Source organism: Physeter macrocephalus, chromosome 17 (assembly GCF_002837175.3).
Source record: "Physeter macrocephalus isolate SW-GA chromosome 17, ASM283717v5, whole genome shotgun sequence".
Classification (NCBI taxonomy): Eukaryota; Metazoa; Chordata; class Mammalia; order Artiodactyla; family Physeteridae; genus Physeter; species Physeter macrocephalus.
In genome coordinates this window covers 9476265-9491133 of record NC_041230.1, presented here as the reverse complement: position 1 = coordinate 9491133, position 14869 = coordinate 9476265, and the positions used below count along the sequence as shown (strand labels likewise).

At 42.4% G+C, this 14869-nt stretch overlaps 1 protein-coding gene across 10 annotated transcripts in view; it reads right to left on the bottom strand.

Moving 5' to 3' along the window:
• Positions 1 to 14869, bottom strand: part of ZNF235 (zinc finger protein 235) — a 71234-nt gene that overhangs the window by 27558 nt on the left and 28807 nt on the right. For 5 of the 10 annotated variants that reach the window (XM_028478099.1, XM_028478095.1, XM_028478097.1 and 2 more), the window contains 3 exons: positions 10732 to 10794; positions 7161 to 7287; positions 6035 to 6130 (listed from right to left, as the gene is read on the bottom strand). In XM_028478099.1, the coding sequence (XP_028333900.1) occupies positions 6035 to 6130; positions 7161 to 7287; positions 10732 to 10746 (238 nt within the window). In that variant the 5' untranslated portion in view covers positions 10747 to 10794. The other 5 variants (XM_028478093.1, XM_028478094.2, XM_028478096.2 and 2 more) reach the window with 5 other exon arrangements.

Below are 14869 nucleotides of genomic sequence, written 5' to 3'. Positions count from 1 at the left end.
ATAGCTGCTTCACTTTGTTATAAAGCAGAAACTAACACACCATTGTAAAGCAATTATACTCCAATAAAGATGTTAAAAAATAATTTAAAAAAAATTTTTTTAAAGAAAAAAAACACTCTTTCAATGGCGTTTCTTTGACTTACTTGATTTTGACTGGTTTGGGTCTTGGGGACCATGGTTCCAAGCATATCCAAACAGAGGGAATTATCCTGCATATAGTTATCAAAAAAAAATCACTCTGGCTCATGAGATTCTCTCAAAAGCTTTAAATGCATATTCACAGCTGCTGACTGCCAAGCAAATGATTTCCCTAAGATGAGAACATCAGAAAAGGAAGAAGAGAGGCTTCCCTCGTGGTGCAGTGGTTAAGAATCCACCTGCCGATGCAGGGGACACGGGTTCAAGCCCTGGTTCAGGAAGATCCCACATGCCGCAGAGCAACTAAGCCCGTGCACCACAACTATGAGACCGCATGCTACAACTACTGAAGCCCACACGCCTACAGCCTGTGCTCCGCAACAAGAGAAGCCACCACAATGAGAAGCCTGCGCACCACAATGAAGATCCAATGCAGCCAAAAATAAATACATTTTAAAAAAAATTTAAAAGGAAAAGGAAGAAGAGTGACTGACTTAAGGATTATGTACCTGGAACCCATGACCTGTGAATGTCACAGGGATTAAATAAAACCACGACCTATGGACCCCATGTCAGGGATCAACAAAGTTGCAAGAATCATAGGGTAGTAGTGGAGAATGGCATTAATGCCTTACATTTTGATGACATCTCTCAGATAAGTTGAGCCTTTGATTAAAAGGGGGAAAGGTTAAGAAATAACAAGCCCCAAATGGGGTCATCTGCCTCCATGACAGCAAACCAAGACAAAATTGCAGTTCCAACCCCTCTCAGGAAGGTGACCTTTAAACAGACACTCTGAAATCTCCAGTGAGGTAACCTGCATAAGAAGACGCATGCCTTCCTAAAAAGATGAGCTGGCCTAAAACATTTCTTTTCTTTTGCTAACAATTTCCTTCCCCCACCCCCTTTCTGCCTATAAAAAACCTTCCATTTTGTACAGCTCCTTGGGGTGCCCTTCTAATTGCTAGGTAGAATGCTGCTCTATTCAAGAACTGCTTGCAAACTATTATACATAGGATGCATAAACAACAAGGTCCTACTGTATAGCACAGGGAACTATATTCAATATCCTGTGATAGACCATAATGAAAAAGAATGTATACATATAACTAAATCACTTTGCTGTACAGCAGAAATGAACACAACATTGTAAATCAACTCTACTTCAATAAATTTTAAAAATTAAAGAAGAATTACTTGATAGGCCCAATTAGATTTTTAAAAAGTACTATACCAATGTGAAATTTGTAGTTTTGACAAATTTACCTTGGTCAGGTAAGGTGTTAACAATGGGCAAACCAGGTGAGGCATTTGTGGGAACTTTCTACACTATGTACCATTTCTGTAACTCTCAAATTATAAATTTTCAAAAAGGGTGAATTTTACTTTATGTAAGTTGTTTCTCAGTAAGGTTGATTCAGAAGCATTTTGACTAAAAAGCATTTTGATTAGTGCACAAATATTATACCATTCTCCACTAAAAGGAACCAGGAGTCCTGGGGCAGATGGCTGATTCTAAGGCTGGGTAAGAAAAATACAAGATGACAGGGAGGACTTTGTAGAGTCAGAAGGAAAGGAAACACTCCAAAAACAAAAGGATGGGGCGAGGCACAGGGGTAGAGGAGCCAACCTGAAAGAGCTCTCAATGGTCAAAGCAGGAACAATTTGACAGCAAAATAAACAATGCCATGTTGGATATAACCCAAAGTAAAAAATATACACGCATCCATACTGATCATAGGATAGGCATGAGGTGAGTTCTTGCTGTGGACAGACATTGATATATCTGTGGGTGATATGACATACTCCAGCAAAAACAGGAGTGGGAGGATACGTAAAACGGGAATGGCAGAAAGTGACGACTGTTGAGACAGTATGAATATACAGACTATGCTATACTATTTTCATTACTTTTGCATTTTAATATTTCCAAAATAAAACGTTTAAAGCCATGGAAAGGAGAAAAACCAGATCATCCAGATGGTGTGTGTATGTGGGGAAGACAGAGAAGCAGAGAATTAACTTTTTAAATCGTCAGTTCAATTTTCAATAAAAGACATGATGATGAATGTTAAAACTGAACTCAACTGTGGGGTTACACATGGGATCCCATTAGATCATTTTTTTTTAATCAATCACGTATGCCCCCAGGTTGGTGGTTTATTACATGATTATCTTAAGGAAGCACATACACAACTTTAGGATTAACTAACTTTCTACATTTTATACGTTTTTGAAATTCTTCCACTTCTGTAGTAGATGCTGCACTTGCAGGAAAATGGCAGTTTGGGGGTCCACAAAAATGTTAACAGGTTTAAATCAGCACCTCTACTAAGAGCAAACAGGCTTTAAGGCCTGACTCACCCACTTACAAGCTCTATGACATTTTCAAAGGAATAAGTTTCATCCCATAAAAAACAGATAATCATCCAAGTGGTCAGGACTATTGCAAGGATTAAATGTATAAGGTGCTTCATCTTTTTTTTTTTTTTTTGGCTGTGCTGGGCAGCTTGTAGGATCTTAGTTCCCCAACCAGGGATTGAACCCGGGCCCTCAGCAGTGAAAGTGCAGAGTCCTAACCCTGGACTGCCAGGGAATTCCCAAGGTGTTTCTTGTAATACTTACGATAAATGAGTTAAGAGTAATAACAAATTACACAAATTAAACTTACTCAGAATTGCAAAAGGTTCATTTCAGTAATTTCTTTTTTCCTACAGATTCTCCTTGTCTACACAGCTGCATCTGTGACATCTATAACTATCACATTTGAAATGTCTACTAGAAAACTTCACCTAGGTCATGTGATTGTTTAAGTATCAGGGGAGAGGGGAAGAGAGGATAAGATAAATGGCAGAGAAGATGACTGCCTGGCTGGGAATACAGATTCCACACACACAAAACTGTTAAAACCAGTAAATGAATTAAAAGTAGCAAGATACAATGTCAACATAAAAAAATTAGTTGCATTTCCAGCCACTGTGGAAAACAGTAAGGAAGTTCCTCAGAAAACTAAAAACAGTTGCCATATGATCCAGCAATCCCACTCCTGCACATATATCCAGACAAAACTACAATTCAAAAAGATGCATGCACCCCTATGTTCACAGCAGCACTATTCACAATAGCCAAGACATGGAAACAACCTAAATGTCCATCAACAGATGACTGGATAAAGAAGATGTGGTATATGTATACAATGGAATAGTACTCAGCCATAAAAAAGAATGAAATAATGCCATTTGCAGCAATGTGGATGGAACTAGAGATTATCATACAAAGCAAAGTAAGTCAGAAAGAGAAAGACAAATACCATATGATATCACTTATATGTGGAAATCTAAAAAATGACACAAATGAACCTATCTATGAAACAGAATGACAGACACAGAACAGACTGGTGGTTGCCAAGTTGGAGGGGTGGGGAAGGGATGGAGTGGGAGGTTGGGATTAGCAGATGCAAACTATTATATATAGAATGGATATAAACAGCAAGGTCCTACTATATAGCACAGAGAACTATTGATATATTCAGTACCCTGTGATAAACCATAATGGAAGAAAATATTTTTAAAAAAGAATGTATATACATGTATAACTTAATCACTTCGCTCTACAGCAAATTAACATTGTAAATCAACTATACTTCAATTTTAAAAATTACATTTCTATACACAATGAACAATCTGAAAACGAAATAAAACAATTCCATTTACAATGCGTCAAAAAGAATAAAATACTTAGGAATGAACCAAAGAGGTGAAAGGCTTGTACACTGAAAGCTACAAAACACTGGTAAAAGAAATTAAAGACATTAAAAAAATGGAGTGACATCTCAGGTTCACGGACAGGGAGATCTAATATTACTTTGTCAATGCTACCCAAAGGGATCTACAGATTCAACTCAATCCCTGTCAAAATCCCAACAAAGAAATAGGAAAACTCATCCTAAAGTTCATATGGAATCTCGAGGGAACCCAAATAGCCAAAACAATCTTGAAAAATTAGAAAAAAGTTGGTGGACTCACATCCTGATTTTAAAACTTATAAAGCTAATCAAAACAGTGTGGTATTGGCATCAAGACAGACATATAAACAGACCAAGGCAACAGACCAGAGAGCCCAGAAATAAACCACTGAATAGACGGTCAAATGATTTTGGACAAGGGGGCCAAGATTATTCAATGGGGAAAGGACCATCTTTTCAACAAATGGTTCTGGGAAAGCTGGATATTCACATGCAGAAGAGTGAGGCTGGACCCCCTCCTTACACCATATACAAAAATCAACTCAAAACGCATCAGACCTAAACATAAGAGCTAAAACTATAAAACCCCTAGAAGAAAACAGTAAAAGCTGCATGACGTTGGAGTTGGCAATGGTTTCTTAGATGTGACACCAAAGGCACAGGTGACAACAAAATTGACAAATTTCACGTCATGAAAATTTAAAACTTTTGTGCATTAAAAGACCTTCTCCATAAAGTAAAAAGGCCACACACAGAATGAGAGAAAATACTTGTAAATCATATACCTGATGAGGGATATTCAAAATACACAAAGAACTCCTACAAACAACAACCACCCTGATTCAAAAACGAGCAAAAGACTTGCATAGACATTTCTCCAAAGAAGATAAAACACGTGGCCAATAAGAATATAAAAAGATGCTAAACATCATGAATCATTAGAAAAATGCAAATCAAAAACAATGGGGTACCACTTCATACCCATTAGGATGGCTACTATAAAAAACAAACAAAAAACAAGTATTGGTGAGGATGCTACAAATTGGAACCCTTCTGCATTCCTGGTGGGAATGTAAAATGCTGCAGCTACTATGGAAAAGAGTATGGCAGTGTCTCAAAAAATTAGAGAATTACCACATGATCCAGCATTTCTACCCGGGGTATATACACAAAAGAATGAAAAGCAGAGACTTAATCAGATATCTGTACCCCCATGTTCACAGCAGCATTATTCACAATAACCAAAAGGTTGCAAACAACCCAAATGTCCATCGACAGATGAAGAAAATGTGCTATATACATACAATGCGGTGTTATTCAGCCTTAAAAAAGGAAATTCTGACACACATTGTAACATGGACGAACCTCGAAGATACCATGCTAAGTGAAATAAGCCAGACACAAAAGGACAAATACTGTATGACAGAGACAGAAGATAGAACTAGGGCCTGCGGGTAAGGAGAGAACAAGGACTTGTTTAATGGGGACAGTTTCTGTTTGGGAAGATGAAAAAGTTCTGGAGATGAATAGTGTTGATGGTTGCACAACAATGTGAATGTACTTAACGCCACTGAACTGTATACTTAAAAATGATTAGAATGACAAATTTTATGTTATGCATGTTTTTCTACAATTAAAAAAAATATATATGCTAGGAAGTCTGGAGGTGTAGTAGTTAAACACAAATGAAGGTGATGCAGTGAAGATGGTATTTTAAAAGGAGTGGTCAAGGAAGGCCGTGGGTGAGATGAACTTCCGAGCAGAGACATGAATGAATAAGAGAGTGGGATTGGAGGTTTGTGGGGTAGCAGCCTCCCAGCCAGTGAAAAGAGAGGAAAAGGTCCTCACGCAGAAGTGTAATCCTCATATTTGAGGAACCAGTGAGGCTGGCAGAGGGCAAGGCAAGGGGAAATGACAGGAGAAAAATGCGGACCGTTAAAGCTGGGTGAACGGACACCACTACAGGCCCTCAGGGGCCCCTTAAATACGTTGGATTTTATTCCGAGTGAAAGGGGGAGCCAGGGGAGGGCCTGAAGTAGAGGCGTGTGACATGACTGAGGTTTTCAAAGGGTCTCTGCCCGATGTACAGAGAAGAGACAGATTATCCAGAACAGAGGCAGGATAACGGGACTCTGGAGGCAAGGTCCTCACCTGAATGCCCACCTCTCTGGGTCTGGACCTCCGTCATCCAAAGCTTTTCCTCTCTCTCCAACTGGGATATCATATCTGGCTTGGAGGACTGGTGCCCTGAGAAAACATTAAAGGGAAAAAAAGTACTGAACAATTTTGGTTCCAATCCCATGACGGAAGGTTCCGCCCCTCCCCTGAAGTTTATTGATCTTTTTTTTTTTTTTTTTTTTTTTTTGTGGTATGCGGGCCTCCCTCTGTTGTGGCCTCTCCCGTTGCGGAGCACAGGCTCCGGACGCGCAGGCTCAGCGGCCATGGCTCACGGGCCCAGCCGCTCCGCGGCATGTGGGATCCTCCCAGACCGGGGCGCGAACCCGGTTCCCCTGCATCGGCAGGCGGACGCGCAACCACTGCGCCACCAGGGAAGCCCCTATTGAACATTTTTGATCAGACCTGTTGTGAGAAATACATTCTCATTAGAAACACGTGACTACCCCCACGAATCACTGAAACAAAAGACTAAATGACCTGTGTCATCACGTCCTTTGCAGAGTCTCACTATATTTACTGCAAGCGCTGCAGTTATTGCTACGACGTGCACTGTTCTTGCTAAGGAGCTCTGACACTGCTACTTTATTCTACATTATTACAAGACTTATTACTAAATTAATTTCATGCCCCACCAATGGATCATGACCCACCAATTTAAAAAAGATATAATATGTAAAGCAACTATACTCCAATAAAAATTAATTTAAAAAAATTAAAGGTATGAAAGTGGGGGAGAGAGGGATAAATCAGGAGATTGGGATGAAAAAAAATGATATAATATGAAATAAGGAGCCAGGTGCAGCCAAGCTCAACTGTTCACTGATAGCGCAGTTACAAAAGACAAACGTTTGCCTTGGAACAAAGACTAGAAACATCTTGTCTCTATGCTCCAAAGGGATTGGAAAACTCTGGTCTCTAAGGAGTCCCAAAGCCTGGAAGTCGTAGGCAGAGGCCAGGGATGCTACTAAACATCCTATAATGCACAGGAGAGTCCCCGTGACAAAGAAACCATATGGCCCCAAAAGGCAGTAGTACCGAGGTTGGGAAACCCTGCCCGTGGGGGATGATGCCAGGTCACAGGGAGGGCACCCGTCCTCACCCACTGACAGCAGGTTCCGGAAGTTCTCCAGCATCACCTCTCGGTACAGCTTCCTCTGGGTGGAGTCCAGCAGCCCCAGCTCCTCCTCTGTGAAGGTCACGGCCACGTCCTTGAAGGTCACCACCTCCTACGACACCAAACACATGTAGCCTCAATCTCACAACCAACCTCCCCTGGGAGAAGGGCAGCGCTGGGAAGGTGGAGGAGGCAAGTGGGAGGCTGTTCCAGATTCTAAGCGACCTGAACCACTCTTTTTAGGACACCGTCTCCTCTTCCCCTTCCACAATCACACCAAAGATGCTGGAGTGGTGGGGTTGGTGGAGGAAGGAATGACAAGAAAAAATTTTAAAACCTTATATACGTGCAACATGGTGCCCTTTATATAGCTGTGTCTCTAGAATTGTCACGGTTACATCAAGGCATACACGCATTTTACAATTTCACTGAAAGTGCCAAATTTTGTAAGAAATGTTGAGTTAATTTAGTCCCAACGGTATTTACAATAATAGTGCCTATCTCCTTCTCTGACTGGGCAGTACCACTATTTTGTCAATGGCTGCCAATCTAACCAGCCTTCAGTACCTCCGTGGGGGCAGGTAGGTAGTTCATTCTGTCTCAGGTACATGCTGTACCTGTCAACTGGTGGCAGCATTCAGTGTCAAGGTTAAGAGCACAGGCTTTGGAGACTGACTGCCTCAGTTCACACTCTAAGGCTCTGTCCATTACTACCTTTGTGACCTTGGACAAGTCACCTAACTTCTCAATACCTCTATTTCCCCATCTGTACAAGGGCACACCATCATAGGGTACTTGATGGGATTACATGAGAATATGAGAAGGGTTTAGGATATATGTGACACTTTTTTTTTTTTTTTTCCCCACCTCGCTGCAAGGCATGCGGGATCTTAGTTCCCCGACCAGGGATCGAACCTGTGCCCCATTCAGTGGAAGCATGGAGTCTTAACCACTTCGACCTCCAGGGAGTATCGCGTTAGATATTCAAAAAATGTCAGCCCTCACCATTACTATTATCATCATTATTCACGGCTGCATGGTATTTCATAAAAGTGAAAAAATATACATTTAACCATTCCAAATAATTAAACAACAATACAATAATTTAAGATTTTAAACTTACTAATAATGCTGCAAAAAACGCATTTTCACATAGATCTTAGCCAACTTGTCTGGTTATTTCCTTAGGCTAAGTTCCAAAAAGTGGCAACTGCACTGTCAAAAAAAATATGCACCTTTGCTAGTAAAATGGCAATTTTCCCAATTAACTCTTCCTGTAACAGATCAAAAGTGTCCTGATTCTCCATACTCTGGCCCAAAGTGGATCGTACTTCTTAAATCTTGGGTAATTTGGTAAGTGATAAAAACAGCTCTTTTTAAAAATTTCCATTTATTTAACTTCATCAAAACATCTCTTTCGGGCTTCCCTGATGTCGCAGTGGTTGAGAGTCCGCCTGCCGATGCAGGGGACACGGGTTCGTGCCCCGGTCCGGGAGGATCCCACATGCCGCGCAGCGGCTGGGCCCGTGGGCCATGGCCGCTGAGCCTGCGCGTCTGGAGCCTGTGCTCCGCAACGGGAGAGGCCACAGCAGTGAGAGGCCCACGTACAGCAAAAAAACAAACAAAAAAACATCTCTTTCAATATTTCCCCCCCACATATCGCTTGTTCATTTGCCTTGCTCATAATCCTATTGAGGTAGCTGATGCATCAATAAGATTCCTATGAAGAATATTAAGCCTTTTCTAGCATGTACAAATTCCCACCTTCACCCCTCACTCTTGTTTCCTGTGTCTCATGCCTTAGCATATGGTGTTTTCCTTTATGACAAATAAAATTATTTCTCTAGGGAATTCCCTGGCAGGCCAGTGGTTAGGACTCGGTGCTTCCACTGCCAGGGTCCCGGGTTTGATCCCTGGCTAGGGAACTAAGACCCCACAAGCTGCTCAGCCAAAAAAAAAAAAAAAAAAAAGTTATTTCTCTAAAGTCTTAGCCCATCTCGACATTTGTTCTGACTGGAGTCCTGAGCATCTGTGTATTAAACAACTAGTTGACTCATCTGGCAAAGAAGAGACAGGCACTAAGAAAAGGAACAAACTGAGGGCAGTGTTATTTTTGGAGTCCTCCAACCATGCCAGGCATACATACAACGTGGCCTCAGGGCCCCAAGTGGAGCAGTCTCTTCTGGGTCTCCCCACTCATCCTCATTGGACACCTGAAAGTCCTGGCTCGGGCAATGGAAACTTTAGTGTCAGCTGGGGACTGAGTGGATTTTCACAGGTATCTGAAAGTTCACAAATCTGTTTCTGTTAAAATGCAGATAAGACCATCTATATCCTTACACAGCTGCTCCATGGAGTAAATGCCTGGCAAGTCCCTATTGCTACTAGACTTTTCAAAATCAGTGTGTACCTCTTTAAAATATACTAACATGGCAGTGAACAAAACAGATACTTAACTATAATACACACGTGGTGTAACTGAGAATTAAAGAATCTAGTTCTTGTTTGAAAACAAAATTATTTTCTCTTAGTTCAGTATCAGCTGGACTCTGTTGCACAAAACCATGCGTTAGACATTCCAGCCACAAAACGTGAGGCTCCCCATGAGAAAACAATTGAGTTCCCAAACTTTTAGGAAGAAAACGGCAGAACTCTCAGAATTCCTGTTTGGGAAGAAAGGTTATATGTAGGAAAACGGTCACTGCAAACATCTTAAAATGGGAAAATTCATAAACCACATAAATATGGACAATAGAAAAAAACACTAGGTAAACTACGGAAAATGATGTGACCATTTAAGTTGTGGGAGCTATACAATTTTAAAAATCCAAAATGTGGGGCTTCCCTGGCGGCACAGTGGTTAAGAATCTGCCTGCCAAGGCAGGGGACATGGGTTTGAGCCCTGGTCCAGGAAGATCCCACAAGCCGCGGAGCAACTAAGCCCGTGCGCCACAACTACTGAGCCTGCACTCTAGAGCCCGTGAGCCACAACTACTGAGCCTGCAAGCCTAGAGCCCATGCTCCACAACAAGAGAAGCCACCGCAATGAGAAGCCCGCGCACCACCACGAAGAGTAGCCCCTGCTTGCCACAACTAGAGAGAAAGCCCGCGCACAGCAACGAAGACCCAACGCGGCCAAAACGCAAATTTAAATAAATTAAAAAAATAAAAATCCAAAATGGTATTGAAAACTGTGATTACAAATCAACACACATAAACACTAATGAAAAGGAATGTGAGAAAATGAAAACTGATTTGTAAACATGTTTATAACGTGGGAACTGTTTTTTTTTGGGTAATGAATTTATTATTTTATTTTTTTAACTTTTTGTTTTATATTGGAGTATAATTGATTATGGGAACATTTTTATTTTTAAAAATTATCTATTAATTTTCACATCATTATGTGGAAATAAACAAAAAGCTAGGGGCCGCCATACAACAATTCCTCAAGTGCCTCTGGTTCCCTTTACCCTTCCCGAGCAGGAGAAAAATGTGTCCAGTCTTTGTGAAATGAGATGTCATTTTAAGAAACAGAAAAGCAAACCTGACTTACCTGGAATTTGGTCATTTTCTTCCTCTTCCTGCTGGGGAAAGGCCGAGTTCGGGGAAGGCAAAACTGGGGAAGGGAAAGAAAGCCATCATGAGAGAGATGCTGGAAACAGTGCTAGTCCACGTGGTACTTCATGTTATCTGGAAGAGGGGCCCCTTTCTCTAGGCAAATGCAGTGACAATGTAACCCAGTGGGAACAGGGGCTGGATTCCAGCTTCCCCTGGGCCTCCTCGGCCAGCTGCCTTAGTTCATGAACAACCCATAAACAGTCCTCACCCACATGTTTCTTGTAGCTCCCAGAGTATTCCTGAGGCTGGCTATTAGAGGAAATGAGAGGCAGACAGGAAGTACCAACAACTTAGTGGGGCTGATACCAAGCAGGGCCCTGTGGGGCTCCTGGGCACAAAGCCTTTCTGTGTCCCCCATTTCTTTGACTACAGGAAATAGCCTTCATTCAGTCTCCATGACCCTGAGTTTCAACGGGCAGATTCAAGCAGCTGTTCATTAGGGAAGGGAGGGGATGCAAGAAAAGGGAGAAACAAACAGTCGAGAGAAACAATAGTGCAGCCTTGGGGCAAGGTCCTGGTTCCCCACCATTGGATACACACAACAATATCTTTGAGCTGTTTTGCAGATACTGAAACCCCCTCCAGGTGGGAAAAGTTAATGATGGTATGGTGCCCACAAGCATGTAGACCCCAGACCAGTCGTTGCGACTCCCACTTACCTCACCGCCAACCCATCAGGATAATGTCCACGAGCTGATCACGCCCTTCTTGAACAATTACTACAAAACTTCCCACTATCCTCTCCAAGTGGGGACACAGTTTTTCGAGGCAGGAGCCCACCATGTCCCCCTTTTCCTGGCAAAGTAATAAAGCTATCCTTTTCTACTTCACCCAAAACTCTGCCTCCGAGATTCAATTCCACACCCGTGTACAGAGAAGCTGAGCTTTTGACATCAGGGCCAAAATGCCTGGGTTCAAATTCTGGTATTTCTACTTATCACTTTCTACTTATTAGTCGCATAAACCTTGAGCAAGTTATTAATCTCTCTGTGCCTCAATCCAGTCTACCTGTAAATGGGTACAATAATGCCAGAATTCCCTTCCGCAGCTTCAGACAAGCAGGTGCTCTTAAGATTCATAAAACTGCCTTTGCGAATCTGCTTTACAGAAGATGAATCTTAGGAAACACAAAATTCAGAGATGATGACTCTGTCCCTTTACTTACCCTTACTCTCCAAAAAAAAGCCTAATTCTGACTGGTGGTCTCACAGATGATTTGTGCTGTTGTTAATGAACGTTAAATTGCCACGGGTTTTTTTTTCCCCTTAATAGGTGTAACTACTTGCACGTGTTATTAAGCTGAAAGAACGAAGTTTTTTCTCGCATATGCATGAAGGTAAACAATGACTAATAAAAACCTAAGACTAAGAAATCGTGTTACATTTAAATTAACAATACGGGGTTGTTACACAATACTGAACATTTTTAACTGAAGCCTGGCTACATCGCAAGCACTGTGCAAAGCCGTGACCACGATCATTTCTCTGTCTGGGATAAACCACAGAGGACTTTTCCCAGGATCCAGCTGAAGATAACCCTCCTTCCTAAACAAGCGTCCAGAAAGAATCCAGGAATCCAAGAACAAACCCACCTCAGTGATCAGGGAAGGGACAATGGGTCTGCAGCTGGAGCTCCGACCCCATCCCAGGCTCGCAGGAACTTCCCAACAACAGGGCGGCTAAGTATTATCATTGAACTTATGGTAACATCCAACATTTTACCATACCCTAGGCACTGCTTTTAAGCTTTTTAAATATAATCTCACTTAATCCTCAAAAGAACATCATTGGGAAGGAACCGACCGGAGGAAACTGAGGCAGAGAGAGATTAAGCAACCCGCTCAATAATTTACCGCAAGAAACAGACAGAGCTGGCCCGTAGTTGCGGTAGGAGGGCTGGGGGAGCAGAGAGCGCGGGAGACCGTCAAACTCAACGTAGGACGCGAGCCCGCCCCCGACGCGGGAGGTTCGCCGAGGGGATGCACGCCGCCGCCGCTGCCCCCTCCCGCCCTCCGCCGCTCGCCGCGGCTTCCCTGCCCCAGGAGCGAGGAGCAGGTGGCCCCACGCAGAGGCCGAGAAGGCTCGGAGTGATCACAGGGACGCTGGACTGACTCACCGCCCAGGGAGTAATCTCGGCCCCGACCTCGCCTTCCCGGAGCGGAAGTGCCTCGGGCTACACACAGTTCCCGGACTACACTTCCCAGAATCCCCAGGCGGAAGCGCCTCAGATTTCACGAACCTCCTGGACTACATTTCCCAGAACGAAGTTCGCAGAACCGCTCTTCCCACCAGCTGTCTCGGGTTTTGACAGCGGAGCGGGCTCGGATTTAGTCACTGTTGGTGGAGCTGTCAGATTCCTTTTGTTTTACTCATTTCTTAAAGCTCATGAGAAAATAACGTAAGCAGAGAGTTTTTCGGGTAACAATAATTGAGAATTTTTTAAAAATGCGGCCGTATAAGAGAGAAAAGATAGGCTTGTATTACGAAAATAAGTTAAAACCCAACATTTTAGCGGAGGCAAAAGGTAGACTAAAAAGAGGGAAACGTAAAAGTGACCTAGGCGGAACTGCCTAACACAGAACTTAAGGAACACTGGATGTCAAACTTGTTTCCAATGCTGACTCCCCAAATATCAGCAATAAAACCTGTTAATGAGACAAAAACGTAGTTTATTGCTACGCGGTGACACCACCTCCACAGAGCTCCCGCACCTTGACAGTGTCCGCGGAGCCAGGAAGACAAGGCTGGAATTCACTGAGAACTGGAAGTGTGGTTTAAGGCGGGGTCTTTCGGTGCAAAAGACGAATGGGATTGCATGACGGTCATGATGCTGCAGTCCAGGATTGGTGGGAAGAGCAAGGATTTTTGTAGGCAAGAAACCTACAGGTGCAAACTGTTGATGTTCTTTAAAGAGATAGAAGAGCTGATGGATGCTTGTGGAAGTTCCTTTAATGAACAATCAAGCAATTTGTTTGGGCAGGAATCTTCTGGAATAGTAAAGGCATGCTAGTAAAACTGACTAGTTATGTTAATGTACACAGTAAATTGTGGGAGGGAAGGTAGGTAGGTAGGAAGTCTCAGTCTTCAGTTTCCAAGCTGTCCGTCTTGGTGGGGAGGGGAGAGGTTGGAATAAAGTGTTTTGACTCCTTTGCTTCCTTTATTCATCAAGGCACCTAAGGGCTCTTGAGAGGGTTCTGTGGAATGAGCGGTTCATTCCAATACGCTAAGAATTTGCAAAAAGGCTATACCCACATCCATTAGGCTGTAAAAGCAAAATATCTTGAACTTCATTTTAAAAAAACACAGTGGTTGTTATGGCAAACAAAAACAGCTCCATTGCAGGGAATTTAATATTGTGATGTGTGCATATATAAAATCCTGAATTGTTTTCTAATTCATTTGGCTTCAGACATTTCAGTACATATTTCTATTCTGCTCCTGATATAAATAGTGTCTGGTGAGTGAATAAGCCAAGTGAACCAGGAAACCATGGTTTTTCTCCTAGGCAGGGAATATATTTTGTAGCTTTTTATTATGAAAGTTTTCAAAAATTGACAAAAGTAGGGGGGGATGGGGATGACAGAAAGGCATTTGTGCCCAGGAGGACCCCAGAGGGTCCTGCTCAGTTTCACTCCATTGTTTATTTTTTGTGTCATTAAATAATTTCTTCTTCTAGCCTATGTGTTTCCTATCAAATAAAATTTAAATCTAAAGGCCTGATTAGACTTTTTTTTGCAGTTCACATTTTGAAAAATATTTATTAAATGGCCTGATATAAAATGTCCTAATTTTTTTAAACATCTTTATTGGAGTATAATTGCTTTACAATGGTGTGTTCATTTCTGCCATATAACAAAGTGAATCAGCTATACGTATACATATACCCCCATATCTCCTCCCTCTTGCGTCTCCCTCCCACTTTCCCTATCCCACCCCTCTAGGTGGACACAAAGCACCGAGCTGATCTCCCTGTGCTATGCGGCTGCTTCCCACTAGCTATCTATTTTACATTTGGTAGTGTATATATGTCCATGCCACTCTCTCACTTTGTCCCAGCTTCCCCTTCCCCCTCCC